The sequence below is a fragment of the Betta splendens genome, chromosome 10 (assembly GCF_900634795.4).
Source record: "Betta splendens chromosome 10, fBetSpl5.4, whole genome shotgun sequence".
In the NCBI taxonomy this organism is placed as follows: domain Eukaryota; kingdom Metazoa; phylum Chordata; class Actinopteri; order Anabantiformes; family Osphronemidae; genus Betta; species Betta splendens.
This window is the reverse complement of record NC_040890.2, coordinates 19518919-19546865: the sequence shown is the minus strand read 5'-3', so window position 1 is coordinate 19546865 and position 27947 is coordinate 19518919. Positions and strand designations below refer to the sequence as shown.

Here is a 27947-nt window from a genome sequence, read left to right as displayed (position 1 = left end):
AAACACACTTCACTCAGTCAACACTGATGCTGCAATAATGGTTTAAAACCATTCACAATTTCCACAGTGCCTTTCAGTAAATGGAGCTGATGTGCTGCTGTTCACTTCAAAGTGACGGCTGGACGTTCACCATTAACCTCAGTCTCCAAGTTTTAAAACCAGTCCCCAGTTTGAAAATGAACCAAACACGAGGAAGTGCTGTTTGTTTCCACTGAGCCGCTGGTTGTGAGAATGTGGCGCCATATGCTGCGTGGCTTCTCTCTTGTCTTAGAGCAGAGTGGAGGCAGTGAGGTAATAGTGCGCAGGAGGGGGTGGTAGTAGGGAGACAAAGGGGGAGGGGGGGAGGGAGGGAGCGAGACGACATATAGGACGGGCATCAAACGGAGGCAGGGCTGCAGTCTGCTCGGATCCGTTCGCCACCGTTGCACCGACGCATCAGGTCAGTGGAACCGGAATGACTGTTGTTGGTGGCGGCAGGAAGCTCGTGAAGTGCGTTTGTGTTCGGCGCGTGCGGTGCAGCTGCGGTGATTGTGTGAGGATGCATGAGGAATGCGGGAGTGCGCGCAGGTTTTTAGGCGTGAACTGCAGCCGTGCGTCTGTGCAGACGCGCGGGTCGCCTGCGGGCTCCACAGGCTGCGGGAAGACGCGCGACACCTCCCTCCGCCTCCTCCTCCGCTCCTCGGTAGCACTTCTCGGCGTGCGTGAAGGCGGACCTCCTTCTCTCACCCGCGTCTCGCGCCTGTAGGTGCGAGGCAGAGGAGGGAGAGCGGCGGGAGGAGGACGCCGCAGCCCGGCTCATTGATTAGGACGCGGAGGAGACGCGGAGGAGACGCGGCGCGGACGCGGCGCGGACGCGGAGGAGACGCGGAGCAGGGCCCGGCCGCCTGCGCTCCTCCGCAGTGCCGTCACCAGCTCCGAGCAGCGTCTCAGTGGTGACGGATGGTGAGGAGTCTGAATTATTTATAGCTGCCACGGCGTCGATCAGATGCGTGCGATGCGCCAGGAGCCGCGTGCGCGCGTGTCAGACGTTTGGGTTTGTCTGAAGGAGGACACGGTCAGTGGCGCGGGTGTGCGTCCGTGTGCACGCGCTTGTCAAGGATCGATTTGAGAAATGTTGTGTGCGCGCGAGTGAGAATGGGCGTGAGGAGAGTGTCCCGTAGCCAATCACAGGCGGAGAGAGCTGAGCCATAGTAACCCGTGGAACCACGTCCTCATCACTCGACAGTAAACAAACATGATTATTATTATGTCATGAAGCCGTGAAGGCGGAGGGAGTTTGATGAAGTTGAGTCCAAGCTGAACTCCAGGACTTCACGTGAATCTTTGAGCGCTGCCGTGACGCCTCTGGAACCGGGACCGGCAGCGAGGCTGAAACGGAGCCTCGCTGCGCCGTCGTGCGAGGCAGCAGCGCCTCCTGTGCCGGTGGCAGCACGTGCAGAATGAAGGCCCCGCCTCCGTTCACTCACGGTTCCTGTGAGCCTCCACGTCATGGCTGAGCGTTGACAGCTGTGATTGACAGAAGCATTCGAGGTGCTGCCTTCTGCTACATGCAGGTCATCAGTGATTGGCACATCATCCATCGTATGTAAGAGATTCATCTGCTGCTCCCACGTGTGACGCGGACCTGCTCCACCTCCAGCGCTGTCAACAACGGAGCCAGAGACTGTGATTGGCTTTGACACGGGACAATTTCCCAGAGTGATGAAATCACGTGTGAGGCTCCCGTCTTTTACATCGATCAGAGAGAAACAAACACATTCTCTTGTTCAGGCAGTGGAGCCTGTGCTTTTGTGACCGTCCATCACAGTGAATTCATTAGCAGCAGCTTTGCCCTGAAACGCCTCCAGTTCAGGTTTCTGACAGCTCAGCAGGATGAATTCAGCTTTAACCTAAAGAAGGAAACGTCGTCTGCGCATGACGATATGAAACATTTACCATCTCATCCATTATTTAAACTGCGGCCTCAGGCAGGCTCAGGAAATGCTAGGCCTCATGGGAGAGTGTGACTGTGAGCTTTGAGGCGGAGGAGGTCGGCGATGAGCGCCGCAGATGTGCAACATCTGGTGAGAAGCAGAAGCTGTGTTTGCACTGATGCAGATGACGCCGCCTCGTTCACCTGCAGCTCCACCTGTGAGTCTCCTCCTTCCTGCTCCGATGACTCATCCCAAAACGCTGAGTCACTGACTCCTGAGTCACAGCCCGGCTCATTACGTGCGACAGGTTTTACTTTAGCTTCCCATTAAATGACTCAGACTAAAATATTTAGACATTTATTACTTTTTAATGGCGACTGAGGCGTTTAATGGACTGCAGGGATAAATGTCAGCCTGCTTCATGCCTGGGTGCTTCTCAGAGCGTCGCTGCAGTGTCCACTGGCCTCCACAGTCAGAATCTGCATTAGTTCTGATATAGAACGAGACGGGCCGCTGTGGGTTATGGGATGTCACCTGTGCATTATGTTTGACTGAGCAGGAGCCTGAGCCTCACCTGAAGTCACCAGCCGCCTCCCTCTGCCCGACAGCTGAAGCTAAGTGCCACTGTTGCCCCGGCAACGACCCTTTGGCACCCGTTGCCGTGGATCCCGCGCTCGCGTTCGCCGACCTGTGACGCCCTGGACTTGGGGGAGAAAAGCAGCTTGTGCAGCAGCAGGAAAGGAGAGAGAGAGACGCAGGAGGGCGAGTTCTCGCTCCGCGGCCACTTTGTTAGGAACCGACTCACTCAGTGATTCTCACTGTGGCAGCTGGAGTCAGTTTGATGATTTGAATGTTGTTCAGCCGTGAGTTCGATGAAAGAATCCGGAACCGCCTCCTGGACGGTGCACCGTCATGAACCGGGCTTCTCTGTGTTTTCTTCCGGAGGTTGTGGTTCAGCTCCACAGCTCTGTGTTTACTGTTAATTATCCATTGTTCATCCCGTCGCATCCACTTTGTCGAGCTATATTGAGCCTAACTTGATTATAGACTTCCCGTCCACAGTCCTGCGCCTCCACCCTCGGTTCCGACCCGACCCACGCGGCGCTGATACTGTCCATGCTCCCGTCGCCCTTTTACCAGCTGCTCTGGTTTTCGGCGGGTCGGCGTGTGGCCCGGAAGCTCCATGGAGCAAGAAACACAGCGTTTCATCCTCAGGAACCTTTCCTGTAAATATGAGGCCATGATGGACCGGCCGACGGGCCGCAGGACCGACTGAAGGGCAGCAGGACCGCTAGATGGTCCAGGACCAACTGATGGGACACTGGACCGACCGACGGGCAGCAGAACCGGCCCATGTCCAGGTGTGGTCTCCGCCCTGAAGGTGCTTCTTCATGCTGCGCGTTGGACGCTTCAGATGCTTCGTTCTCCATCGGCTTCAGTACCTGCTGCTGTGACTCGCGTGGACCAGTAAACCCAGTTCTGTCTTCAGTTCTGTGGCGTTCGTCCCAGTAGCAGGACGGCGCTCAGCTTAGTGCTGAGCCACATGTGGCTTCAGGTCTTGTTTTCATTTCCTCCAGTAAACGAAGGCGTGCGACTCACTGCATCAGAGCCGGTTCTTTGACTCCCTCATCCGTCACCTCCTCTTTGCTGCTCTGACACATCTGGCAGCAGATGTTTGGCCTCGGGTGTCGAGTGAAGGGGTGCTTTGCAGGTGCTCTGTGACTAAAGCAAGGCTTGAAGCTGTCGCTCTGCAGCACGAAGGGTTAAAACAGCTTCACCTTTGAGCGATGCTGATCCAGTTCCGTTTGGAGCGAGGGTTGAACGCGTCCCGGTTGGAAGCGTTCTCTGTTGGATTAAAGCTGTAAAGTCTTTGCCTCCGACGCCTCACACTCATTAAACTCACCGCTGCTTTGTTTGACCCACTCACTTACTCTCTGTCATTTCCTCTCATCTCTCGCGCTCTTTTTTTACATTATCTCATCATCTCCATCCTCTTTCACTTCCTCCGTTCCTCCTTGGTGTCATATTTCATGTCTGTCTTATCTCCCTCCTCTCTCACCACACGCATCCTGCCCTAAAACCACCCAACTGCAAGACAAATGGACGATGGCTCCCAGTGATTTATGGTCTGCTTCCTCCGCTCCATCACAGAGGAACGGAGGAGCTGAGATCAGCATCAGCAGCGCCCGGACCTGAAGGCAGAGTCAGCGGAGGTGGATACTCGCTGGCCACTTTATTAGGAACACCAGGACCTCTGCCGTCCACCTTCACAGGCCTTTTTCAAGCTGTCAGAAGGAGGCAGCTCCATCTCCTGACTCTGGATCAGAATTGGAGCTGACTTTCATTTAAGTGACAGTAGACGGTTGCATCGGGCTCTTGTTTTTGTATTTACTGTTACCTTTGAGGTGGAATCAGAATTGATCCGCTTCATGTTGAACAGCAGATGGACGATGATTTCTGGGTGAACTGATGATAGATGAGAACATAAACATGCACGAGTGGATAAATGTGGGTAAATGAACGCTCGGCGTCAAAGCAACAGGCACAAATGTCAGCAGACGGTTAAATGTCAGCAAATGAGCAGCGTCTTTTTGTCTTCGGGCTGAATGAGTTCACTCACAAATGTCACCGGCAGTGATTCCACTTCATCATCAGCCGCTTCTTGTTGTTCGCTGTGTTTCTACTTTGACACGTTACGTGTGAATCTGTTGTAGAGATGTTCAATCATCTGCTTGAAAACACCTCATGGTGAGAATTACTAGAAAACGTGCATCAGCGTCTTCGTCGCTCATCATTAGTTGGTTTTTCCAACTCGTCTCTAAAAGCTAATTTAATAAAGCTCTAACCGGGTTATATTTACTCCAGGCTGAGCCCTAATTAAATGCAGGTAATATGGTTAAGACGTCAAACAAACACGCTCACTCGCGTCAGGTCTGACCCAGCGTCAGCTGCAGGATAAACACGCCGGCTCAGGTGACAGACACCTGATGAACACTGAGCGTCAGGACCCGCGCTCCCCTTCATTCTTCTCTGAGCTTCAGTGCTGCACAGGCTCCATTCATTCATAACGTTCATCACGCTGCCCACAGTCCTGGTCTGGATCTAAATCCAACGTTTCCCATCGGTTTGAGTGAGTAAGTTCTAAAAAGCCCTGAAACCAGCATCAGGACAAAGCACAGAACAAGTAGACTGTAACTCAAACCTATTCAACTATTTTTACACAGAGACCTGTGTCGGCGTGAAGGAAAGGATGAGCAGCAGGTGAGATGGATGCTCGTGTAAAGAACAGATGCTTAACGAGACGATACGAGGAGCAGGCTGAGTGTGAGGCAACCTCCACCAACATGTGAGGACGAGAAGAAGCTGCTTCTGCCGTTGAGGATGCGGGTTCGAGGCCTCGGCTCCACAGACTGAGGCGGCTGCGCTGATGTAACGAGCTCTAATCTGCCGGAGCCTCACTGTTCATTCACCAGCGCTGCTTTTAAGTTACACACAGGAAACGCATTCAGTGTAATTCACTGAATTGAATGATTGATGCCAGATTCCAGGACATCGTGAAGTGATTTACAGGAACATATGATGAGACTGTTGCAGAAATGAGGATCCGTGTGTTCAGCTGTGGGTTTATTAGACAGGTTCCAGGACACTGAGTGGAGGAACACGCTGTTCCGCTGGTCTGTGGCACCAGCAGCAGCTCATTTATGACAATGTTCAGATGAACTGGAGCTGCAGATGGAAACGGCTGTAACCTTTTACCTGCTGTTCAGCCCAGCGCATCATCATGAACCCGACCGGCTCTGGGCACCGCAACGTGACCAGGACCTGGTCTCGAGCTACGTCCTCTGCCTTCAGGACCCATCTGAGGGAATCATTCATCACCACAATGTGGCATCAATTAAACACGTGGTCTGGTTCCGGGCTGATGTAAATGTGTGGACCGGCTTCAGCCGCTCGTCATTAATGACCTCTAAGTCAGTGTTGTTTGATATTGAATGTTCCATTTTATGAAGCAGAGGATGAAACAGGTTCCCCCTGATGTAGGACTTGAAAGAACAGGCGGTTCTGTTGCTGTTCGGAACCCGTTTTGGTGGAGTGGCACTAAGCTTGTGTCAGGAATCCATTGATGGATGGGGCTCGACTCCAGTGAGTCTCCTGTAACAAACGTGTCACCTTTTAACACTGACAGACTCCTCGTCCGTCCTCATCTCTGGCCGAGAAACTGGGAAACGACTTCCAATTAAGGGGATGGGATCAGAGGAGTCCTGCCCGGCCCTGATAACATTATCCCACGCCACGCGCCACTGCCAGCGCCTGGATTATGAAATTAAAAAAGGAGAAGAAGAAAGGGTGCTGAAGAACGGGGCCAGAACAGAGAAAAGCCTTATGTAAGTGTTAAAAGCTCTCACCAGCGCGAGGAGCTCCAGCGATGGGAGCTGCTTCAGCCTCCGGTCCAGCGCCGAACGCCCACTGACGCTTTATGTAACATGTTGGTTTCCTCACGGAGACGAAACCAGCGGATGCTGCTGCTTCATCATCATCATCATCATAATCATCATCAGCTGGAGGTGAAGCCTCCGCTGGGCCGGTACCAGCAACAAAGCATCCGAGGACAACAAGCAGGAGGCCTGATTAACGATGGAGAGATAAACAGAGTCATTGAACGAGACGAAGAGAAGGATCAGAACCGGCAGTCGGGTTTCACACAGGTTGCATCACTGCACGAAGTCAATGATCGAAGCCTGTGACATCACAGACGAGATGCTAACGTGGACGTTAGTACCTGTGTGTGCGTCTGCGTGTGTGTGTGTCTCTGCATGTGCGTTTAGTGTGTGTGTGTGCGTGTAGTGTGTCTGCGTGTAGTGTGTGTGTGTGTGTGTGTGTGTGTGTGTGTGTGTGTGTGTGTGTGTGTGTGTGTGTGTGTGCGTCTCCCTTCCTTGCCTGGCAGCAGCATCTCCCTTTTGTTCCATTAGTGTGTCCTTGAGTCTGTCTGTGAAGTGATAAGAGGAGCTCTGCCTCCGGCCGCCTGTGTCTTCCTGCACTTTCAGACCCAAGCTAAAAAAAAGACCAAACCAGACTCAGATGAAATGATGTTAGACATTATTTGTCTTTGTAATGCTATAGAATTAGCAGGTTACTCATTTGTGGACCGGCTGAGATGGTTCCATGAATGGAAGCAGGCGCTGGGTCACAGCATTGACGGATGCAGTTCCCCTGAATGAGCTGCTCGGCCCCATCGTCCCGCCTCATGGAGCGGCTCCATCCAGCTCCAGTACCGGCGCTGAGAGGAAGTCAGAGGGTCCGCTTCAGAACCGCTTTGGACGCAGTAGAAAACGTAATTACACAGACGGCTGCAGCAGAAATGTGAGAATCCGTTTCAAAGTCAGCGAGAACCCAGAGAACAACCAACATGAGCCTCTAGATGTTGGTATGACGTCAAACCCCCGTCCAGGAGCCACCACCTTAATTACAGAGACGACAGATGATGGTTGGACTGTGGGGAATCGTCCCGTAATGAAGCCATCATGGCTCAAAAAGCACCAATCAGCACCTTGACTGCGGTCGGACTCCACTGAGACCCTGATCCAGAAATAATCCATCAGCCTTAAAGGCTCATTGAACATGAAGGAGATGCAGCAGCTGCTGAAGACGCTGTGATGTCATTCATCACATACATCCGTGATTGTGTTTTGAACTATGATGCACATGTCAAGTGTGCCACAGTCAGTGATGAAACCGCCATCTATGAGCTGGAGGTGGAAACGGAGCCTCGGTGAACAAGCAGGACATGAGCTCAGCAGAAGGTGTGACTCAGTTAAACCACCTGGAGGTCATCAGAGGACCGTGTGCTTCTCGCATGAACCTGTGTCAGCGTTGTTTCATTTTCCATTAAAATTATTTGAAGCTGGTGTCAGTTTCGTACAGATCAGTGACTTGGAGCAAACGGTTTCATTGATTCATGCGTTTCCTACAATGGGATTTGTGTCACAGGGCGATGAGTAAAGAAGATCCCATTATCTGTTGTTTCAGCATCAGCTGCTGCTTCTCTGTGCAGAGATGCTGCGTTCAGCGCCGGGTTTGACGGTTGTTGTGTGTTAAGAAATGTCCTGTCCTCTGTCACAGGTCCAACAGCGCTGAAGGTGGAAGGACTGAGAACCCGAGGTCTCATGCTCAGTCGTCGTTAGCTCTGAGAACAACGGAACCAATCAGCAGGAACCATGGACTTTGTAATGAAACAAGCTTTGGGGGGTGAGTCTGACTGTTCCTCATCTCTGCACATGATACGAAAACAAGCATCCCAGCATCAAAACACTACATTATTGCAGTATTTCAAGCAAACCGCTATAAAAAGCTTGAACCTTCCAGAGGCCCGTGGTACTGGCGCCTGCTGGGATGGATCTCATTAAGAGTCTGTCAATGTTCCCTCGGGCCAAGAGGTCAGTGTCTCCTTAAATCAATGCTCTGATCCAGTTTGATGAGCTCAGAGAACAGCAGCCAGGATGATGCTTTGCTCTTTATGGCTCCCTGCTCTCCATCACTCCTTCACTTCTACTCCTCCCCCTCTCTCTCTCAATCCTCCCCCTCTGCCTAATAGGAACGTCTTCCTGTGGGTCAAACTGGGTTCAATGGGAGGAGTCATTAATAGAATTGAGGAGCTGATGGTTCTAGTCACCAGTCCACCCGTTTGTAAATTCCCTCCTGTGGAGGTGCTGTCACTGCCGTGACCTTTCCTCCAGGAGCCCAGTGGCATTTATTTATGGGGCCACAGCTGGGCGTCCATGCACATATGCAGAACTTAGCCCTGATTGACTCTGTCAATGATCTGACTGTTGGAAGTGGAGCGGTGCATGGAGACTGTGGGTGCGGGTCTGTCCTTCACTGTGGTGAGGCCGTCGGTGCAGACGTGAAGGATGGACGCAGCCATCGGTTCGCTGTAGCTCCACTGATGTGGTGGGAGCAGCCGATGCCTCCTGGACATTTCATTGTCACATATAGATTTATAGATCGTAGCAGAGCCACAGGTTGTATTCACTGTTTGTTTAATTAGAACCTTGTGTTGGATCAGACAGTTGGTGTAGCTGCTGCTGGGAGCACGGACACTGGACCAATGAAACATGTTCTGAAACGTGAGGATGTTTTTAGTCTTAGTTGTTGAAGATAAGTATAAGAAACACTGCACTGAGTCCCTGCACACGATGAGCTAGGGTCTCACTCGGTCTTGCTGGGTCCCACTGTGTCCCATTGGGTCCCACTGGGTCTGACTGGGTTCCACTGGGTCTCACTGGCTCTCACTTGGTCTCACTGGGTCTCACTGGGTCTCACTGGCTCTCACTGGGTCCCACTGGGTCTCACTGGCTCTCACTGGGTCCCACTGGGTCCCACTGGGTCCCACTGGGTCTGACTCGGACCCACTGACTCTCACTGGGTCTCACTGGACCTCACTGGGGCTCACTGGATCCCACTGGATCTCACTGGCTACCACTGGGTCCCACTGGGTCCCATTGGCTCTCACTGTGTCCCACTGGCTCCCACTGGGTCATACTGGGTCTCACTGGGTCCCACTGGCTCTCACTGGCTTCCACTGGGTCCCACTGGCCTTCACTGGATCCCACTGGACCTCACTAGCTCCCATTGGCTCCCACTGGGTCGTACTGGGTCTCACTGGGTCTGACCTGCCATTCACTGCCTTCTGCCTTTCCTTCACCAGGATGTTGAACACGCAGTAGCCTTTTCCTCATAAAGCAGATCGTACAAAAGATAAACTCAATCTCAGTGGGATCAGCGTGAAGTGGTTGTGAGCTCTCCCCGGTTTCATTTCCTGAGCAGGCGGCTGAAGCTGAGCTGATGAAGAAGCTGATGAGCACAGTGTGGCTTTGTCAGGGCATCGAGGACCAGCCTCGATGCCCTGATCGATGCGTCCGACTACTGAGGCGTCCAGGCGCTCGTATGACTTACGAGGGCGTGCATTCGCAATGGAGGTCATTCATTATTTAAATGAGCTTCATTTTTCAAAGGATCCCTCCCTAACAAATGAGCCAGCGGCTCTGCCATCCGTCTGACTGGCTGGGGGGGGGGGGTCAATGGCCCGTCGCTCGCCGCTGCCACTTCGTTTTTCTTTGTCTTTGGCTGTTTTCCTCCCGGCATCCGTGTGGTGTCTGTCGTTGCTCAGCTCAGCTTCCTGTTGCTCTACACTCTTTCTTAATGAACAACTGTATAAGCTGCTGTACACCTGCTGTACTGTCTTTGCATCTCTGGCCTCAGACTGGTTTTAATAGCAGGCTTCTTCTCCTTGGGCCTGTGCTGGACCTCCTGCGGAGCTACAGTGTGAGCATCACATCACTGTTACTCCACCTCTTTAAACTGGGTGCTTTAGTGCATTTAAGTTCCTTTGGCACAAAGGTCGACCAATAGCAGAAACCGAATGAAGCAATGAAGCAGTTGAATGCACAATAAGAGAAGTGGGCTGTTTCAGCACTTAGACTCAAATTGCCCACCTTTGTGTGCAGAGCAAGTCTGTGAGCTGGACTCTAATAGACTGATGGAGGAGAGAGGAGGAGGTGAAGCGAAGGGAAGGAGAAGAATGTAAGGAATACCTGATGACAGAGTCAGATGCAGCGCGAGCACAAAGGAAATGAAAAGTAGAAAGAGGCGAACTGGGTGGAGCAGAGGAAGCTCCCTCGACGGCTGCAGATAATATTCACTTATCGCTTCATAAAAACAGAGAAAGATGGATTAAGAGCAGAAGAGGGGCGGAGGGATGAAGGCACAGGACGGTCAGCTCTCTGGAGAGAGGACTGCATTGATTTACCATCTGCACCCGTTCATCCTCATCTCCATTCTGAAGTTTCCTGAGGTCTTATTTGTAAAGTCATTTGCATCCGTTGATTTTCTGCCGACGTGTGATGGTTTTGGATTTTTTACTTCATCCATCATGGCCACAGAAGTGATAGATACCAGTACGTCCAGTGTGAAGCCAGCCCCCCAGCGCCACCACTCACCAGCTGAGTGCTAATTTGTCATCCTCAGGTTTGCTGCCACCACACGGCGCCGCAGGGCAATTAGAGCCACTGCATGAGCCTCTGCAGCGAGCGGAACCGACTCCGGGGGGAACCGCACGCTTTCAGAGCCACGCGTCCTCCCAGTTCCTTCCTCAGACATTCCTGTTTGAGTCATTAAGGTGTGACCGAACCACGCGCCAATGCAGGAGACCAGAATATGAGTGTTAAAGTAGCAGTTTATCAACCAAATAATGAATTTCAAAATGAGACTGAGAAAATAAATTAACCCCCTGAAATGATTTTCCTGCATTAAGTCTTGACTTCCTCCACCTCCTGAGTGATTGGTTCAATTATTGGACAGAGGATGAATAAAACGAATCCTTTCAACTATCATTCCATTATTTAAGGGCTTTGACTGTATGAAGCGGTGGTTCGCTGGCTTTGCTAATAATTCTTGGTAACTCTTAGTGAACCCTGTGGTTTGGCTGTGACTGAAAGATGGCGTTGCAAACCCGGCCTCCAGTGAGGCTCCTCTCTCTGCCGCCAGAGAGGCTGATCAATACCCAGATGAAGTTTTCACCCGGCTGCAGATCCATAATTCATACACTCTCAGGTGGTCGTGTATTTACTATCGATCAGACGGAGGCAACAACAGAAATATCGATAGGCCTGAGGGAGACAGACACATGTGGAAAGCAGCTTGTGTTGCACATAGAGGGGAGGAAGTGGCTGCGGAGGAGCTCCTGTGCAAGGCATCAAGAGCCTGTTCTCTGAGCGGCTTTGACGTTATCACGCCATTTAATGGTTCTTCATCAGTGGATCAGCCCATTCTTATGGACCGGTACCTACTGGCAGGGATGAGCAGGTGCAGCAGGTCGTAAGGCAGATCACAGCTCGGACGTTGAAGTGAACTGAATCAGTCGGCCGCTGTCAAGTGGTTGTTGTTCAGACGGGAGGAACGACTGTTTTTGATTTTGATTATATTAGCGAACATAACTTAGCCGCTAGCTAGCTGTTTTGTGTTAGCTAACCCTAAACTTACCCCCCCCCAGAAGCAGGTGGTTCTCTTTTCTTGTCTTCATCCAGCAGCCTGTTCCATGTTGACCAGGAGCTTCAGCTGTACGGTGACTCACCACTAGGTTCCAGGTAGAAGTGAGTCAAAGCTCGTATGGAGGAACAGGACGGGCCGACAGATGGCGGCACCGGAGTCTCTCCGTGCTGGTTTGATGCCTTTCCAGCTGGCTTACGTCCCCCTTGTTTTCCAAGACGCTTGAGGATCTTTGCTGAGCTGCCACAAAAGCCTCTACAGTGCAGAGTTTTCATTACATGTGGCAGGTCTTGATAGATTCTGTTGTTGTTCACAGAACCCACTTCAGTTTGGCTGATCTCACCAGAACAACTGATGTTTAAGTATTTTACCTGAGTTTGCTGCAGGGATTTTCTGTGCCCGTCTCAACTCTAGTGTTGTGTCCTCTGTCCAGGCGCCACCAAAGACATGGGTAAGATGCTGGGCGGGGAGGAGGAGAAGGACCCGGACGCAGCCAAGAAGGAGGAGGAGCGGCAGGAGGCCCTGAGGCAGCAGGAGGAGGAGAGGAAGGCCAAGCACGCCCGCATGGAGGCAGAGCGGGAGAAGGTCCGGCAGACCATCAGGGACAAGGTAAGAACCCCTCCTGGCTCTGGACCGGTGACCACACAGTGGCCGTCAATGCTGACTTCCTCTTCCTGCTCACCCAGTATGGGCTCAAGAAGAAGGAGGAGAAGGAGGCGGAGGAGAAAGCAGCTATGGAGCAGGCCTGCGAGGGCTCCCTGACCCGCCCCAAGAAGGCCATCCCCAGGGGCTGCGGAGACGACGAGGACGAGGACGAGGAGAGCATCCTCGACACCGTCCTCAAGTTCCTGCCCGGACCGCTACAGGACATGTTCAAAAAGTAACAGCGGCAGCAACAGGACAACCCCACACGCCACACGAACCCTGAGTTCTGGGTCCGGTCCGACCCGGCCGGTCTGTGGGGCACAGGGAGGGGGGGTTTCTGGGTGGAGCAGGTCTGGGGAGAAGCCTGGACTGGTTGGGTGTTTATAGGGGTGGTGAGCTGGTGGGAGGGTGGTTGTGGGGGTGGAGGCTAAACACTGCCTTTCCAAAAACCTTTTACTTTGTCATTTTCTACGTTGTCTCGATTTTAAACCAACACGATTCCTGTACAAACATTCGATACGCGTGTTTACGATCCAACATCTCCATTGGTTGTCGCCAGGCGATGGGGACCAATGAGGGACGGCGTTCCTTTAGGAAGGCGGAGATCCCACTTCTCTGGCTTCGACACTGCCACCGCGTTTTCCAGTAGATGGCGCATGTTTGTGTGTGACTTTTCTACGTTTCTAAGCCTGGTGTAGGTCTTTGTACGGACGTTTGAGTTTTTAGGACATGTGCCTTCATATCGACTGTAAATGAGGGTTTCACTTGGTAGCATTCCAGAACACAACATCAGACACTCTTGGAATAATGTATTTGTTATGAGGATGGTTTGGGGCTTTCCACAGAACTACTTCCTGTTCCCTTTAAAGCGGCTTCTGTTCAGCCTCTGTTCTCTTCTTACTGTAGTTTACAGACAGCTTCTGCAACTGCCACTATGTTAGAGACTCGAGGCTTCATTCATTGAAACAAAATGAGACTGTTTAGACCTTTGTTTGATTTTAGAACAGATTTAGTCTGGTTTGATAGATGGAACCCAGTCGTCCTGGTTTTAGTGCTGTTCAACCCGACAATCAAAGCATCGACCCAGAGAACGACACCATTCATTACACAGCAGCTCTTTCTTTCCTACTCACCTGTTGGGTTTTTAATAAAATGGATCTTTTTGTGAATGTATTGCCAGTTTAGTTTAAAACAGTGGCAGCTGTGGTTTGAGACACATTCACACTGAGCTAAACGCCCCTCATCGATTAACTTGACCCAAAGACCAAAGAAATCCTGGTGAGACCTCACTGTTTCTTTGTCACTGCCTCAGCTCAGTCCAGGAGAATCACTGCAGCCCAGCGAGCGCGTGCATGCAACGTCCTGACGACTAAACCAGACGGACGAGTCCCCAGATCTCGGACGAGTCCTGTGACTAGACGGGACTCTTCTGCATCCTTTAACCCAACGAGTGTCATAGTGCGTGGTCCCGTAGCATCCAAGTAGATGTGCTGTAAATGGAAACCATCTCTATTTAGTGAAGCAAATATGTGGACATTTACCAGTAAAACAAAGCATGTTGGTTTTTCCTAATGATCCGGTGGCTGTTGAGTGGTTTTTATGCAACAATGTATGTTTCATACATTGTTCCACTAGTCTGTAACTTATTAATGATAAAGTCACAAGCACTAAACATTTTCCTTTTCTTTTCTAGCTCAGATAGGACTTTCACTAGACAAAGCCATATTGTTTAGATTGCAATAATTATTTAAAATTATAAAAAAAAAAATCAACAATGAAAGTAAACTGTCTCATGTTTGTTTTCTGTTACACGGAAGATTCTGGCATATCTGTTTGTAAATCTCATCGTTCTGTATCTTTAAACTAATGTGTGTGCACAGAAGACGTGTACAGCCATTCTTCTACTTGTCTAAGTGTACTTCATGTACTGTAAGTGTGTGTGTGTGTGTGTGTGTGTGTGTGTGTGTGTGTGTCCTACTTGTCTGTGACGTGAGACCATGTCGTCCTGGTTTATATGTAAAAGTGTCTTTGAAGTGTTTGGTGCACAGACAGACGCTGGAGCGGCCACGTCTGAAAAAATACTACTTAGAACATTCCTTTCAAATGATAGCATGCAAATATTTGAATAAATGAGATAATAAATAACAGCAAATGTAAAAAGACAAAAAATAGACACGTTTTTGTTTCTGCAGGAGCCTCCAGGCAACAGAATGTGTACATTGGATCCAGAAGGACTGTGTGTGTGATGGGTCAGACTGAGGTTTGGAGCTTGGTTCTGAGGCTGAGAACAGAGTGGATGTGAACAGAACACTAAGGACGTCCACTTTAAGATCAAAAAATGGGAGATGTGCAATAAAAAAAAAAACTGTAACTGAAAGATCAGCGTTTTGTTGGTGCCACATTAAAAATCTAACTACAAACGTCTGCAGAAGAGAGCGACCTGCAGAGAGGTTTACTTTAATGCACTCATGCTGCTCATCTTCTTGGACCAGGCAGAGTTAGAAGAAGGCGGGAGCCTCTTTCTCATTTCATTGAGTTTAATTAATTACATGAACACAGGCATCCCCTCCACAAGAGCAGTTTCACCTGCAGCCAAGGGAATAAGATAAGTCGAGGTTTTCACACAGCGGATCTGGAACTAGGCTTCATCCACGGCCCCTCATGGAAACTACAGCCATACGTCCTGTGTAGAGAGAACGGTGTGAGGCGTCACAGCAGGCGAACTGCCTTTGAAAAGGGCTAGTGTGTGTGTGTGTGTGTGTGTGTGTGTGTGTGTGTGTGTGTGTGTGTGTGTGTGTGTGTGTGTGTGTGTGTGTGTGTGTGTGTGTGTGTGTGCGCGTGCGTGCGTGCGTGCGTGCGTGCGTGTGTGTGCGTGCGTGTGTGTGTGTGTATGCTCATCTCCATGTCATGTGTTTTTTCAGGTTTTTACTGCATGAGGGTGAAAAGCAAGGTGCTGTTTTGGGCTGGTTTGAGTCAGGCTTCCTTCGTTTCTGGTGCAGTAGTGTCCAAGTGAAGCAGGGGCACAGACAAAGATCATTTTACATTTGTGTGGATGAGAGATGGAAACGGTTCCAGCATGTTCCTCTGCACCATCTCCACTCACAGGCTTCACCACCGCCATGGTTTTAGAGGAGATGGCCACTGAAAAGCTGGATTATCAAAGCACCTTCTGTTGTCGGGAGGAACCTCCAGAGACGTGTGGAACTTGGCTCGGCTCAGAGCTGACCTTTGACCCCACAGTTTATCTAAAAGCTGCACTGGTGCCTGAACATGGGCTGTTTCTGTAACATTCCTCTCAGCTGCACGGGTGCGTCCTGCTCACGTCCACTCGTCCTAAGGTGAACCTTGGTATTTTGGAGAACTGTTACTGTGAAGAGAAACTCGATACATTCCAGTCTTTTACCATTTGCACTAGAATCCACTGAAATGTTGTGCTGACACTGTTCACATCTACAATGTGCTGACTGTCACCACGTCCCTGTTCACCACAGTCAGACTCCATGGCGTCTCCAGCTCAGGAGCTCCATGCTGGGTATTTGTGCCAACCAGCACAATCCATGTTCACTGATAAGTTGATGATTTGATTCTGTCTCGGTGGCTTGAGTGACTAATGAATGACCACAGGACTTGAAACGACATCATTTGATTCATTCAAGTGAAGAGCGGGTGAAGGTTTTCCTGTGACCGACCTTAGAGGGTCTTTAGTTTTATTCAGGTTGAATATCATTTCAGGGCGCATAGGTTAAGAATGTATAATACAAGTTCTTATGCTATTCTGTTCTTTAATTGCATGTCATATAGTATGTGCAGCCAAGTCACTGTAAAACTCTCTTCAATGGAAATGACTCATTCTTTCTGGAAATGAAATGTACTGTATAATATTAAAAAAAATAAAAAGAAGAGTTTATAAAGAAACTTGTTCTTTCGTGCCTTTGGTGTCCTCATTATATGACATAAATTTAATTAATATTTAAATTTCCTTAATTTTCTCAAGTACCAATTTTCACCACAAACTCAAATACTATTATTCATACATTCCTTTTAAACAACTTTTATTCTGCAAACTCAGCGAAGCACAGCTGTTTTAGTCAAACACTGTTGTGGAAAAGTTGAAATTAACTTATAAAACTTGACTTTAATTAATATTTGTACAAATAGACAACATCAGATGCACAAACAGTGAATGTGCAGTGGCACCAAAGCATCATTTAACTCTAGTCATCTTCACAGCAGAGACCCCTACTTTATTACCAACCTTAGGTTAATATCACAAATCAAATATTGTATTGGCATTTTAGGGGTAAAAAAGTGTGAATCACAAACATGATTTAAAGTTGCATATTGGAGCAGATGTGATGTTCCAGATGTCTTATTGGTGGACTCATTTAATTGGATCGATTGTTGCCCGTCATTAAACAGATAATCTGCCATCTTTCATTTGAATGCATGTGTTTACAGGAAGGGGAGTGGTTTTGGCCTCAGTGAAATGAATGTGTGAAGCTTTGGTATTTAAATGAATCCTTTGAGCTCCGGTGGCTGAGCCTCAGTCTCCGTCCATCCTCATTCCCCTCACTGCTTCTGTCTCATAGTGTCTTGTAGCTGTTGAACCAGCATCAGTTTGCGCTTTTACTTGTTAATCGTCCTGACTCACCAACAGATTTGTGTGTGTGTGTGTGTGTTGGGGTTTGTCACTTCCAGCAAACAGCTGAAAAGTGGAGAAATGGAGTGAGAGCTGTTTATTTGTGCTAAACCTCACGTTTCAGCATAGCAGCAGCCGTTTAGATGCCAGGACCACAGCGTGTGCTCTAACCTGGTGATCTGAAGGCAAGCGTTAGGGCCGTGATATTTGCATTGTGTTTCTGAGTCCTGAGGGGAATGCGGAGGTTTCTGTGGTAAAATCAAGACACAATTTTTGGTTCAGTTCTTTGCCCACTTGATCTAATTCTCACTTGTCTTTCCTGCTTTTAATGTGAAATGGAAACATGTTTGGATTCCTTTAGAATCAGTGTCACCATCAGGGTGATTATTCAACTGTGAAACGTGGTGCTGATGTAATTTGTGGTGCTGTTGACACATTTTTAACACTCTAATTGGTGTGTTCCTCACTGTCCAGTGGAAAACGTTCCCTGTGGTTACATGTTCCAGTATATTAACACGGAGTTAATGTGTTAATTGTGCCCAATAAATGCCAAAGCTGACGTTAGATTTTAGGCTTGGTCTGATGTAACAGTGCTAAAAGAAAGCACTGAGGGTTTAGGGCCTGCAAAAGGTTTTTTGTGTGTAAAGTGGAAAGTCAATTTTAATTATGGACAAGTCTCCACGATTATTCAAAGGATCCTCATTACAGATAAATGAATTCGTTTTACATGCAGCTTGACTGAAACAGCAGCGGATGTTGTTGTTGTTGGCTGCTGCCATCTAGTGGACACTCGTGTGAATTACTGCAGTCTCAGTAAACACAGGCCAGACTCTTATCAGCAGCAGAGTTTGTGCTGCAGTCAGACTTTCCCCATCAGATTCCAGACGTGCTCTGTGTAAACATGACATAGATTCACGTTTATCTCAAATTAGCTTATTCTGTTGCTGATATAAATGACACAAGTCATCAAGAGGTCATGAGCTGATTCTATGAAGAGAAGATTCAGAGAAGCAGCAGGAGGATCAATGAGATTAAAGGCTTTTATTACATGTACATGTGCAAGACACGTGTCGTTTTGGTATTTACACAACACTAAAGTTATGAATTGTAATTAGTACACGTGGTTTAAATGTACTATCAAACACACAAATTTTCATTTTTGATAAGCAGATAATTACAGTACATGTTAAAGTTTTTAAGTATGCACAGTCCCAAACATTAGAGACTAGATACCTTTTAAACAATTTTTATTTTGCAGACTCAGCAAAGCAAAGCTGGTTCAGTCAAACACTGGTTGGGAAAAGTAAAAATTACCTTAACTTTCTTAATATAAGAAACACAAATCTGTACAAATAGACAACATCAGATGCACAAACAGTGAATGTGCAGTGGCACCAAAGGATGCAACATTTAACACTTTTTAGGTTTTTTCAGATTTTAGGTTTAAAATTAATGTATAATTAATTCCTTTAATTCAATTTTAATTTATTCATTTCTGAACAAAATAACAGAAATAAACAGGAAAGCAAATGTTTGTTAAAACATTATCTTCTCTCTTACTGAGGTCAAAGTTCACGAGCTCCCATCCACCAAAATGATTCTACAAACATCAGACAGCTTCCAAAAGCACTTGTGGTTTATTTTTTAAGGCCACAGGTTTTAGGTAAAAACAATCAAAATATTGTAAAAAAATTCACTTCTAGATTACACACGAACCTATTCACATAAACTGAAGCAACGCATAAAAAGATTACAGCAATTCTCTATGTAAATGTCGCAAACAGCTTTTGATCTGAAGATCAAATCTATGCAAACCGCGTAAAAACAACTGGGACCTTTGTTCTTGTACTCAGGTAAAGCAGGGTGCGTCTCTACCATGAGGAAGGAGCAGGTGAACCAGCAGAGCTTCACTGTCCGAACGTTTCTGTCAGGAAGCAGCCGAACGGACCACGTCACTAGTCTCCACCAGAACTCATTTAAACGAGCACGCAGTGTTCTTTGGCAAATTTAGATCAAAGTACAAAAAAAAAAGAATCAATGTGCCCTCAATTCTGAGACGTGTGACATCAGAATCCACCGTGTGTTCTCTTAACCAACACAAATGTTACAGGTTTTTACTCTACTTGACAGAGCAGAGTTCACAGGGACAGACACAAAGACACTTCACTGGTTAAAAAAGCTAGATGCTAGTGAGGATAATGAAGAGGTCTAGGCCCCATCACATTAATAGCAATCCCTTGTAGACTAAAATAAAAAATTAAACCTTAACCTTAAGTAATTATAAATAATCTGACCGAATAATCATGTTTACGGGAGGAAGCATTCTTGCCAGCTGAATCCTGCAGGTTCAGTCAGGCGTTGCTGAATGTGTAGGGAGCTGGTAGGCAAACGCTTGCTAACGTCTGAGCAGGCTCACTGAGACATTTGCATTTATTCATGCAGCTCTGCTGGGAAATGTCAAGAGAAGGTCACGGCCCCAGTGCATGTCTGACAACAGCCAACATTGAAGCTACAGCCGACTCTCATGAACAGGAGGATGACTGTGGTGTGTGAGCTGACCTACAGCTGCCACTGGCTCAAACCCATCTGCCTAAAAACAGTTTGATCATTTTCCCACAAACATTTTATCTTTGTCCTGGAGCCTGAAGAACTGCAGGGAGAGTTCATAGGTCAGGAACATGGTGGCACACATGGGAAAGCCTCGAATGGCGTTGACTGACGCTCCGCGGAAGAAGACCTGAAGGTACAACGCAAAGGTTTAAACAGGTTGGAGAGGGATTTATTTGTCTAATGCACAGTTTTACTCATGACTTTTACTTAGCACAGATAAAAAGTGCTGCTACTAACTTTACCAGCAAGCAGCAACACCACGGTTTTGTTTTGTTCGCTTATCTTTTTGCACATTTTGTCAATAATATTGATCATTATTGACACATAAGCCTCTAAAAACAAAGCACTACATAGGATAGTTTCACTGTTTAAACAGACGCCTCCTTTCATAGGACACTGTCCTGTAATAACCTGCCACCATGAAGCCACTGACTCAGAACATCAGCGACCTCCTACCGTCGATCACACGACTGTGTGTCATAACAGAAAGCGCATGTGCTAACCTCCGACTGTGTCACACACCGAAAGCTGACACCTTGGTGAATGTTTGTGAACTAAATGAGTTTATCAAACTAATGGACATAAAATGGAGCTGTAGTGTTTGTTGCTGAGTGTCTCAGGGTTCAATCACCTGTGCTCCTTCAGCCTTGTAGCTGTGGACGATGCAGTGCAGGATTCCTCTGTACTTCCTCTGCAGCTGAGTGTCGGCCTGCATTCGACTCTTCACCACGTCGGCCGGGGTGGCAGTGACCCAGGAAATGGACCCTAAAGCACAAAACAACCTTGAGCTCAGATTGTCAACATGATGTACCGAAAGACAAGAGCTTAATTTGAGTTGTTAGTTGTTTTTTACACAAAATCACATGAAAGCTGGAAGCGAATAAATACAAGATTTATCTCATATGGATTTACATGAAACCTTTATGGTGAACTATCAAACTGTTTATGAGACAATAAACAACTATTCAGCAGTGAACCTGGACACAGATGTCAATAAAAGGCAGATTCACACCCACCACCCATCCTGCTGCCTCGGCTGATCAACGATAACGCTCAGGACGGAGCTGCAGGTTAAACAATGCACGAATCTGCACAAAACAATGGCTTCAAGGAAACATCTGAGTGTAGTCAGGTCTGGTTAAACATTAAAATATTGGACGATTTCCTCATTCATGTTCACCTTGTGGCTCTGACCTCAACTGACTGAAAACTGAGGAACGTTAACTTTGCAAAAGTAAAACTAAAGGCAAAGTTGTACCTAACTTGGGCTTTGTGCTGATCTGTTCTACCAGTATTGTGATCTAATTTTCTCCATTGCTAGTCAGTGGAATGTCGTTGGTCCTGACTCTGGCACAAAGGTGTTTCTGGTAAACCCATCCTAGGTTTGACAAATCACCCTATGACAGCTCAGACTTTTTTCTACGTTTCCCCTGAAACACGCTCTTCCAACATTTTTCCATTATTCAGACCAAACTTTGAACTCCTGCCTGCTTCTGTCTTGTTGAGTCAAGTGTGTGACCGCTGCTTTACCCAGCTGTCCTGTGAAACACCTATATTTACGTTACAATTTAGGATAGGATTATTGAGCTGTTCCTAATAAAGTGACCAGTGGCTGTGAAAAACAAAGTCATCTGACAACTTAAACCCATCACAGGAAAAATGCAAACTCATTGTACAACATGAGGAGGCTTTAATAGACATCAGTCAAACAACAACAACAAAAACGCTATAATAAGAGTTTCTCTGCAAATGTCATTGTGATAAACTGAATGTAGCAGACATTTAAACGAAGCACAGCATTCAAGCCCCACTGTATATGAATCAGTGTGGCAGGTTTTGTATGAGAAGTGGAATTATTGAATAGCACACCTCCCCAAGCTGTTCCTGATCTTTACCTGCCAATCCTCCAGCGAGCCAGATGGAGCAGGGGTGGGGGCTGGACGTGGTGTCGGGCTTTAACAGGTCGCAGAAGATGGTGTAGGGGATGAAGTAGAGGGTGTATCCAGGAATGTCCCTGAGCAGCATGGCCCCCGCTCCCCTGTACAGGCCCTGCAGCCCCTCACTCTGCAGGACGCTGCTGATGCAGTGGCTGGGGCCTCGGTAGAGCTGCTGGCTGGGGAGGCTGATGTTGTTGCCGTTGGAGACGCTGCCGGCCAGCTGCAGGTTCTCTGTGGGCGGCAATGACTTAGGTTTCAAACACTTTCATTCAATAAATAGTTACTTATAAATAGTTCCAAGTCCTGCTGGTGAACGCGTAGAGCAAACATGCATCACAATCACAGCACTGACCTGGGATCAGTCACTACTGCTGCTAAATTTTAAATGAGCCCTGAAATGCTCTTTTACCTGCACGTCCTGTTGAAGTAGATTATTCGTGGCCTTGATTTGACATGTAATAATCAGTTCGCCTTTTGGCTTAAACTGACAGCACGAGGTTTGACGTGTATGAAACTGCAACCTTAACCTAAATTTGACTTTGTCTTGATCATTTGAAGGGTCTGTCTTTGATTGTTATAGTTCAGTAGTTTTCAGCTAAACCAGCTAAAGAAAATAAATAACGGAGCAGCTAGCGTCTTCACTGCGCATGCGCGTCATAATGCCACGAAGAACCAGATTGGTTTTACTCTTCACTTTGCACAAGGCGTAAACGTAAGGATAAAAGGCAGAGCTCTGTACCTGTGTTCACCGACACTCTGCCATGACGCTACGTCCAGTTCGTGGTTCCTATCGCTTCCACTGGCGCATCAAACACTCCATCCAAACTACTGTTTCCGCTAGCCACCGCTAGCATCATCCAGTCTCTACCTTGGAACACCTCTTTCAAATATCCCGTCCGGTTTGTTTTACGCTTTTCCATCACGCCCAACATTGTCTTTAATTCTTCAAATTCTTCTGCCCCAGACGTGTCAAACAGTCCAATGTCAGGAGAACGCGATAGCGCCGCAAGCTACTCAAGAGACGTCAACAAAACCACGTGTCTGCGCATGCGTAGTGGTCGCTGCCTTACAGACCATGCGATTAATAGTATTAATTATTAGTCTGCGGAGGTGTTTAAGGTTAAATAAATAATGGAGCTCTGGGGCAAAGACAACTGATCAGAAGTCAGCCTGGATTAACACTAACACACAGTCAGACCTGAGGCAGGACAGATGTTTGACAGGACAGTCCGGCTCTACGGTTCGTCCGCTCGTTGACTGGACTTGGAGTGTATCCAGTTACGTTGGATGCATGTTGAACAATGGCAATAATGGCTATTCTATACAAATCACTGGCTGCTCCACTTTTAGGGTCAAGGTGGGAAATGAACACAAACACACTCCTGGTTACCTGCTAGAACCATCTGTGTCTGCATCTGCAGTCTGATCTTGACCAGGTCCACGGGGGCTCCCAGGCCCACGGACACCAGTCCAGTCAGCATGCTGGCCACGGCCAGGTCCTGCATGCCACTCGGATGCTGGCCGTCACCATAGCGATACTTGCTAATGAGTCTCTGGGTGTTACTGAAAACGCCAAACACCACCGAGTTGTACACAGCGATGCTGGCCAGCGGGAAAGACATGCCCTTAAAGAAGCCCATGACCTAAAAGACACACACACAAACAAAGGCAGAGCAAGGCTGGCTTTTAGAGTGAATTTCACATAAAAGAAAGGCGCTGCACAACAGGAAACCGAAACCCTAAACTACCCTCTGTGAAACTGTGCCAACAATGCACAGAATGATAAATGGGGGTCGTTTTCCTTCCAGCAGGGAGGGAGGCTGCATTTTAGCACACACATGTTAAAACTTAGACACAGCTGTGCATTGACTGAGCCAGGCCTCAGAGAGAAGCCGACGCCTGTCTGGAGCCGGTACCAGAGATCCAGCCTGTTTACAGCCACGTTAGCTGTAATAGTTCACTGGGAGCAGGCTGCTAGTGTTCAAAGCACCCAACACAACATTCTGTGTACAATGACCGACAAACACTGGTCAAAGGCTCATGAGACAACACAAGCAAAGCCGCCGTCAGGACCAACGGTTACCGTTTCCTTTCTGTAGATGGTGAGGATGCAGTGCAAAGTGTTCCTGTAGCCTTTTCCCGCCTGGAGCCGCGTCTGCGTGAGAGCGAGACATGAGCATCAGCGGCATGAAGCTACAAATGTGTGAATCACTTCATCCCTCAGGATCAGGACGTGCCACGGTGTGTGAGAGTGTTAAATACCTTCACGGTGTCCAGCGGGTGTCCAACGACCACACTGGAGGCTCCTGCAGCCAAACCACAAAAACAGACAGGAGGAAAAATGAATGCAAAATACCAGAGCAGGAAAAAAGGTCGACGCTGCCCGGAAAAATGGAGTGGAGGAGAAAAAATGCTTTACTGTACAGTCAAACTAAGGACAGATCTGGAATGAAGGCAGTGATGAAGCAACAGAGTTTTGGGAGGTTTGGGATTTATCTGATTAACGGTTGACCTAGAAATCAGACGCTCAGATATTGTGAATCAACTGCAGATGTGGTGATTGGTCATTTTACTCCTTATTTAAATGAACTGAATCTCATGCTCAGACCACAACAGGCCGTTTGATCCTCCGTCTTTGCTGGGGGAGGACGAGCAGCACGCGCTGCTGCCCCTGAATGAACCCCTGCCGGGAGCACGTCTTCTACAGACGCAGGAGTCCGTTTGGGACAGTCCATCTGATGGAGGACAGTGAACGGTCCAGCTGATGGAGGTCTGTCCAGCTGATGGAGGTCTGTCCAGCTGATGGAGGACAATAAACAGTCTAACTGATGGAGGACAGTGAACAGTCCGTCTGATGGAGGACAGTGAACGGTCCAGCTGATGGAGGTCTGTCCAGCTGATGGAGGTCTGTCCATCTGATGGAGGACAATGAACAGTCTAACTGATGGAGGACAGTGAACAGTCCAGCTGATGGAGGTCTGTCCAGCTGATGGAGGTCTGTCCAGCTGATGGAGGTCTGTCCAGCTGATGGAGGACAGTGAACGGTCCAGTTGATGGAGGACAGTGAACAGTCCAGCTGATGGAGGACAGTGAACAGTCCAGCTGATGGAGGTCTGTCCATCTGATGGAGGACTGTCCATCTGATGGAGGTCTGTCCAGCTGATGGAGGTCTGTCCAGCTGATGGAGGTCTGTCCATCGGATGGAGGACTGTGAACAGTCCAGCTGATGGAGGTCTGTCCAGCTGATGGAGGACTGTGAACAGTCCATCTGATGGAGGTCTGTCCAGCTGATGGAGGTCTGTCCAGCTGATGGAGGTCTGTCCATCGGGTGGAGGACTGTGAACAGTCCAGCTGATGGAGGTCTGTCCATCTGATGGAGGTCTGTCCAGCTGATGGAGGTCTGTCCAGCTGATGGAGGACATTGAACAGTCTAACTGATGGAGGACAGTGAACAGTCCAGCTGATGGAGGACAGTGAACAGTCCAGCTGATGGAGGTCTGTCCATCGGATGGAGGACTGTGAACAGTCCAGCTGATGGAGGTCTGTCCAGCTGATGGAGGTCTGTCCATCTGATGGAGGTCTTTCCAGCTGATGGAGGTCTGTCCATCTGATGGAGGTCTGTCCAGCTGATGGAGGACTGTGAACAGTCCAGCTGATGGAGGTCTGTCCATCTGATGGAGGTCTGTCCAGCTGATGGAGGTCTGTCCAGCTGATGGAGGACTGTCCAGCTGATGGAGGTCTGTCCAGCTGATGGAGGTCTGTCCAGCTGATGGAGGTCTGTCCATCTGATGGAGGTCTGTCCCATCAGCTGGAGCTGCTGCCTGCTTCACTGACCCACATCACCTGCTCAATACGTTGTGTAAACTCACAGTTCGGCTGTTTTTCTCTGCCACACGAAACCGTCCAGACCTCAGTACCAGAGATACAACGTGGGCCCTCGGACCAAGCTGCGCTTTTATTGGGTCACTGGGGTCCGAGTCAGTGCTTAATCCACATACAGCTGTTTCATCATTGACGGACGCAGAGATAATGTGTGTGACTGGGTTTTATGTCATTCTGCCCCCAGCACAACAAATAACAGGATGGGTTTTTATCTACAAGGAAACCAGCAACAGTTTAAAAAAAACTGTTTAAATAAAAACATCAAAACGTCATATTTAAAAGATCTTGTGATAATTTAATCAGCATTTTGGAGAATGTGACTTCTTGGCTCATTTTCTTCTGGTTTAAATAACACTTCAGCAGCTGGTGCTTCATTTGACTCTTATTCAAATGATTTCAACTGAGCAGAACCCTGTGTGTCACCGTCTCACCGTGGACAACCTACTTTTCTGTTTATGCAACCCGTCAGAGCCCGAGCCGCGCCCCCTGTGTGTGTGTGTGTGTGGGGGGGGGGGGGCTCTATCTATTGTTTTCGCCATACGCATGGGGGGGGGGGGGGGGGGGATACAGGACTTTCTCTGCAGAATAACGTCTACTGTTAGAAAGTCCTGGCTCCGATGCCGTGACTTTACTGTTGCAAACAGAACTGAGTCCAGACAAACATGCAGCCTGGGTTCGTCCTGCTGCAGCGCCGACCACAGACCCGAACCGAACCCGAACCCGAACACCAAGCACGGCGCGTCTCTGAGTAAAGTTCTCACCACCGATCCATCCTGCGATGAAATCATCCACCCGAAAGTTCTGCATCTTCAGCCTCGAGCCGGTCCAAACTGCAGCCGGGTTCCTCTCATGAGTGAGCTTCAAACACACCCGACACAGTGAAAATGCAACAACTGAACTGCTGGAATCCAACGTCTGAGATAAGTAAAGTGGGCTACAACAGAAGGGCGTGGCCCACACGGCAGGTTGGCGCATTCAGCCAATCAGAACCAAGCGTGAATCTGAGGGACCGCTTGTCTGACCAACCGGCTGCGTGTTTTCCACGTCCCACAGCCTATAGAGACGAAGTCATGGAAATGAGCCATGAGGAAACCGGAGGCTCGAGTCTCAGGCTGCAGCGTCTGCGTTTTAACTGAACCGTAAAACAGTGAAACCAGGACGAAGTAAAACACTGGCACCGATCGACTGATGAACCGGACAGTGGGTGAATCACAGGCGGGAGGAGTCAGCTCTCTGGAGCGTCTGTCTATTATTACTGCTGGAATAAATACATCCCATAATATTGTACTAACCAGATGTTTTGCCCAAACTCTTTTGTTAGATTTCAGCTGTTAAGCGGCAGTTAGTAAAACCAACTCCGTCACATCACATGACCTCACGTCTCCTGCAGCTGCTGAACGAAACCCCTGAGGGGCTTTTACCAACTTTATATCCAAGGTCAGGAACACACCTTGGAGTTTAACAGCCCCGAGCGGCTCTTTGAAACGTTCAGGTGAAACCACCTGGATCTGGGTCAGTGTCAGTCCTGTGAGCAGGCCACCAAACAGCAGAGAGCTGCTGAACTCCTCCAAGAAAGTCAGTACATATATGAAAAACAACACCATAACTCGAACAGTGGGGTTTTTCCTTCCAGGTCATTTTGTGGTTTGGAATTTTTATATCTTTATTAATTCCTTACTCATCCCTGTGGGAGTCATCTGAAACTGATAAATACACCGAGGCTGTGTCAAAGTCAGGAGCACGAAGAGTTCATGCAATCCTTAACGTACGATGTTCTAGTGCTTAAACTGGGTCAGGAAACGTCAAGGTGTGTGTGTGTCTGTCATAGACAGCACATAAATTAGTAACTGGACAGAAAGGTGCTGAAACGCGGTGGAAGCCGACCCACAGGCGTCAAACCTCAGATTAATTCATGAAACAAACATGATCTTTAGCTGTAGAGGATCAATTGTTTCTGTCATTACCAAAAGCCTTGACTGTGGTTTCAATCCAGCGTATTTTGGGTCAAATCACAAGGTCCACTTATCATGAAGATGAACCCAAACAACCACTCTACATGGACACACACTTCACGAGCCTCTCCTTGACCCCCTGTGTGATTCTCCTGTGTGTGTGTGTGTGTGTGTGTGTGTGTGTGTGTGTGTGTGTGTGTGTGTGTGTGTGCGTGTGTGTGTGTGTGTGTGCGTGTGTGTGTGTGTGTGTGTGTGTGTGTGTGTGTGTGTGTGTGATTCTGTGTGTGTGTGTGTGTGTGTGTGTGTGATTCTGTGTGTGTGTGTG

At 48.5% G+C, this 27947-nt stretch overlaps 2 protein-coding genes across 5 annotated transcripts; one reads left to right on the top strand and one right to left on the bottom strand.

Moving 5' to 3' along the window:
• Positions 1-322: 322 nt before the first annotated feature.
• Positions 323-16517, top strand: cplx2b (complexin 2b). Of its 4 annotated transcripts, none has more exons than XM_029165397.3 (4): positions 323-439; positions 8034-8159; positions 12391-12566; positions 12644-16517. In XM_029165397.3, the coding sequence occupies exons 2-4, from the start codon at positions 8129-8131 to the stop codon at positions 12839-12841; spliced, it is 405 nt and encodes a 134-aa protein (XP_029021230.1). In that variant the 5' UTR covers positions 323-439; positions 8034-8128; the 3' UTR covers positions 12842-16517. The 4 variants fall into 4 exon arrangements, with proteins under 4 accessions (XP_029021230.1, XP_029021231.1, XP_055368463.1 ...); XM_029165398.3 differs by lacking the exon at positions 323-439 and adding an exon at positions 664-942; XM_055512488.1 differs by lacking the exon at positions 323-439 and adding an exon at positions 6662-6685.
• Positions 16518-18267: 1750 nt separating this feature from the next.
• slc25a48 (solute carrier family 25 member 48) lies at positions 18268-26588 on the bottom strand. The gene is made up of 7 exons (XM_029165525.3): positions 26432-26588; positions 24051-24094; positions 23872-23943; positions 23179-23431; positions 21747-22019; positions 20483-20616; positions 18268-19978 (listed from the first exon to the last, which is right to left on the bottom strand). Exons 1-7 carry the CDS (start codon positions 26475-26477, stop codon positions 19847-19849), a joined length of 954 nt encoding a protein of 317 aa, XP_029021358.1. The 5' UTR covers positions 26478-26588; the 3' UTR covers positions 18268-19846.
• Between the last annotated feature and the right edge of the window lie 1359 nt (positions 26589-27947).

Excerpts from the sequence above, each read along its gene's own strand:
- cplx2b (XM_029165397.3), top strand. The coding sequence starts at position 8,129 with ATGGACTTTGTAATGAAACAAGCTTTGGGGG. Across the intron at positions 8,160-12,390 it reads AATGAAACAAGCTTTGGGGG|GCGCCACCAAAGACATGGGT; the intron begins GTGAGTCTGACT and ends TCCTCTGTCCAG. Across the intron at positions 12,567-12,643 it reads GGCAGACCATCAGGGACAAG|TATGGGCTCAAGAAGAAGGA; the intron begins GTAAGAACCCCT and ends CTGCTCACCCAG.
- slc25a48 (XM_029165525.3), bottom strand. The coding sequence starts at position 26,477 with ATGCAGAACTTTCGGGTGGATGATTTCATCGCAGGATGGATCGGTG. Across the intron at positions 23,432-23,871 it reads CCATCTACAGAAAGGAAACG|GTCATGGGCTTCTTTAAGGG; the intron begins GTAACCGTTGGT and ends TGTGTCTTTTAG. Across the intron at positions 20,617-21,746 it reads GCTCGCTGGAGGATTGGCAG|GGTCCATTTCCTGGGTCACT; the intron begins GTAAAGATCAGG and ends TTTGTGCTTTAG.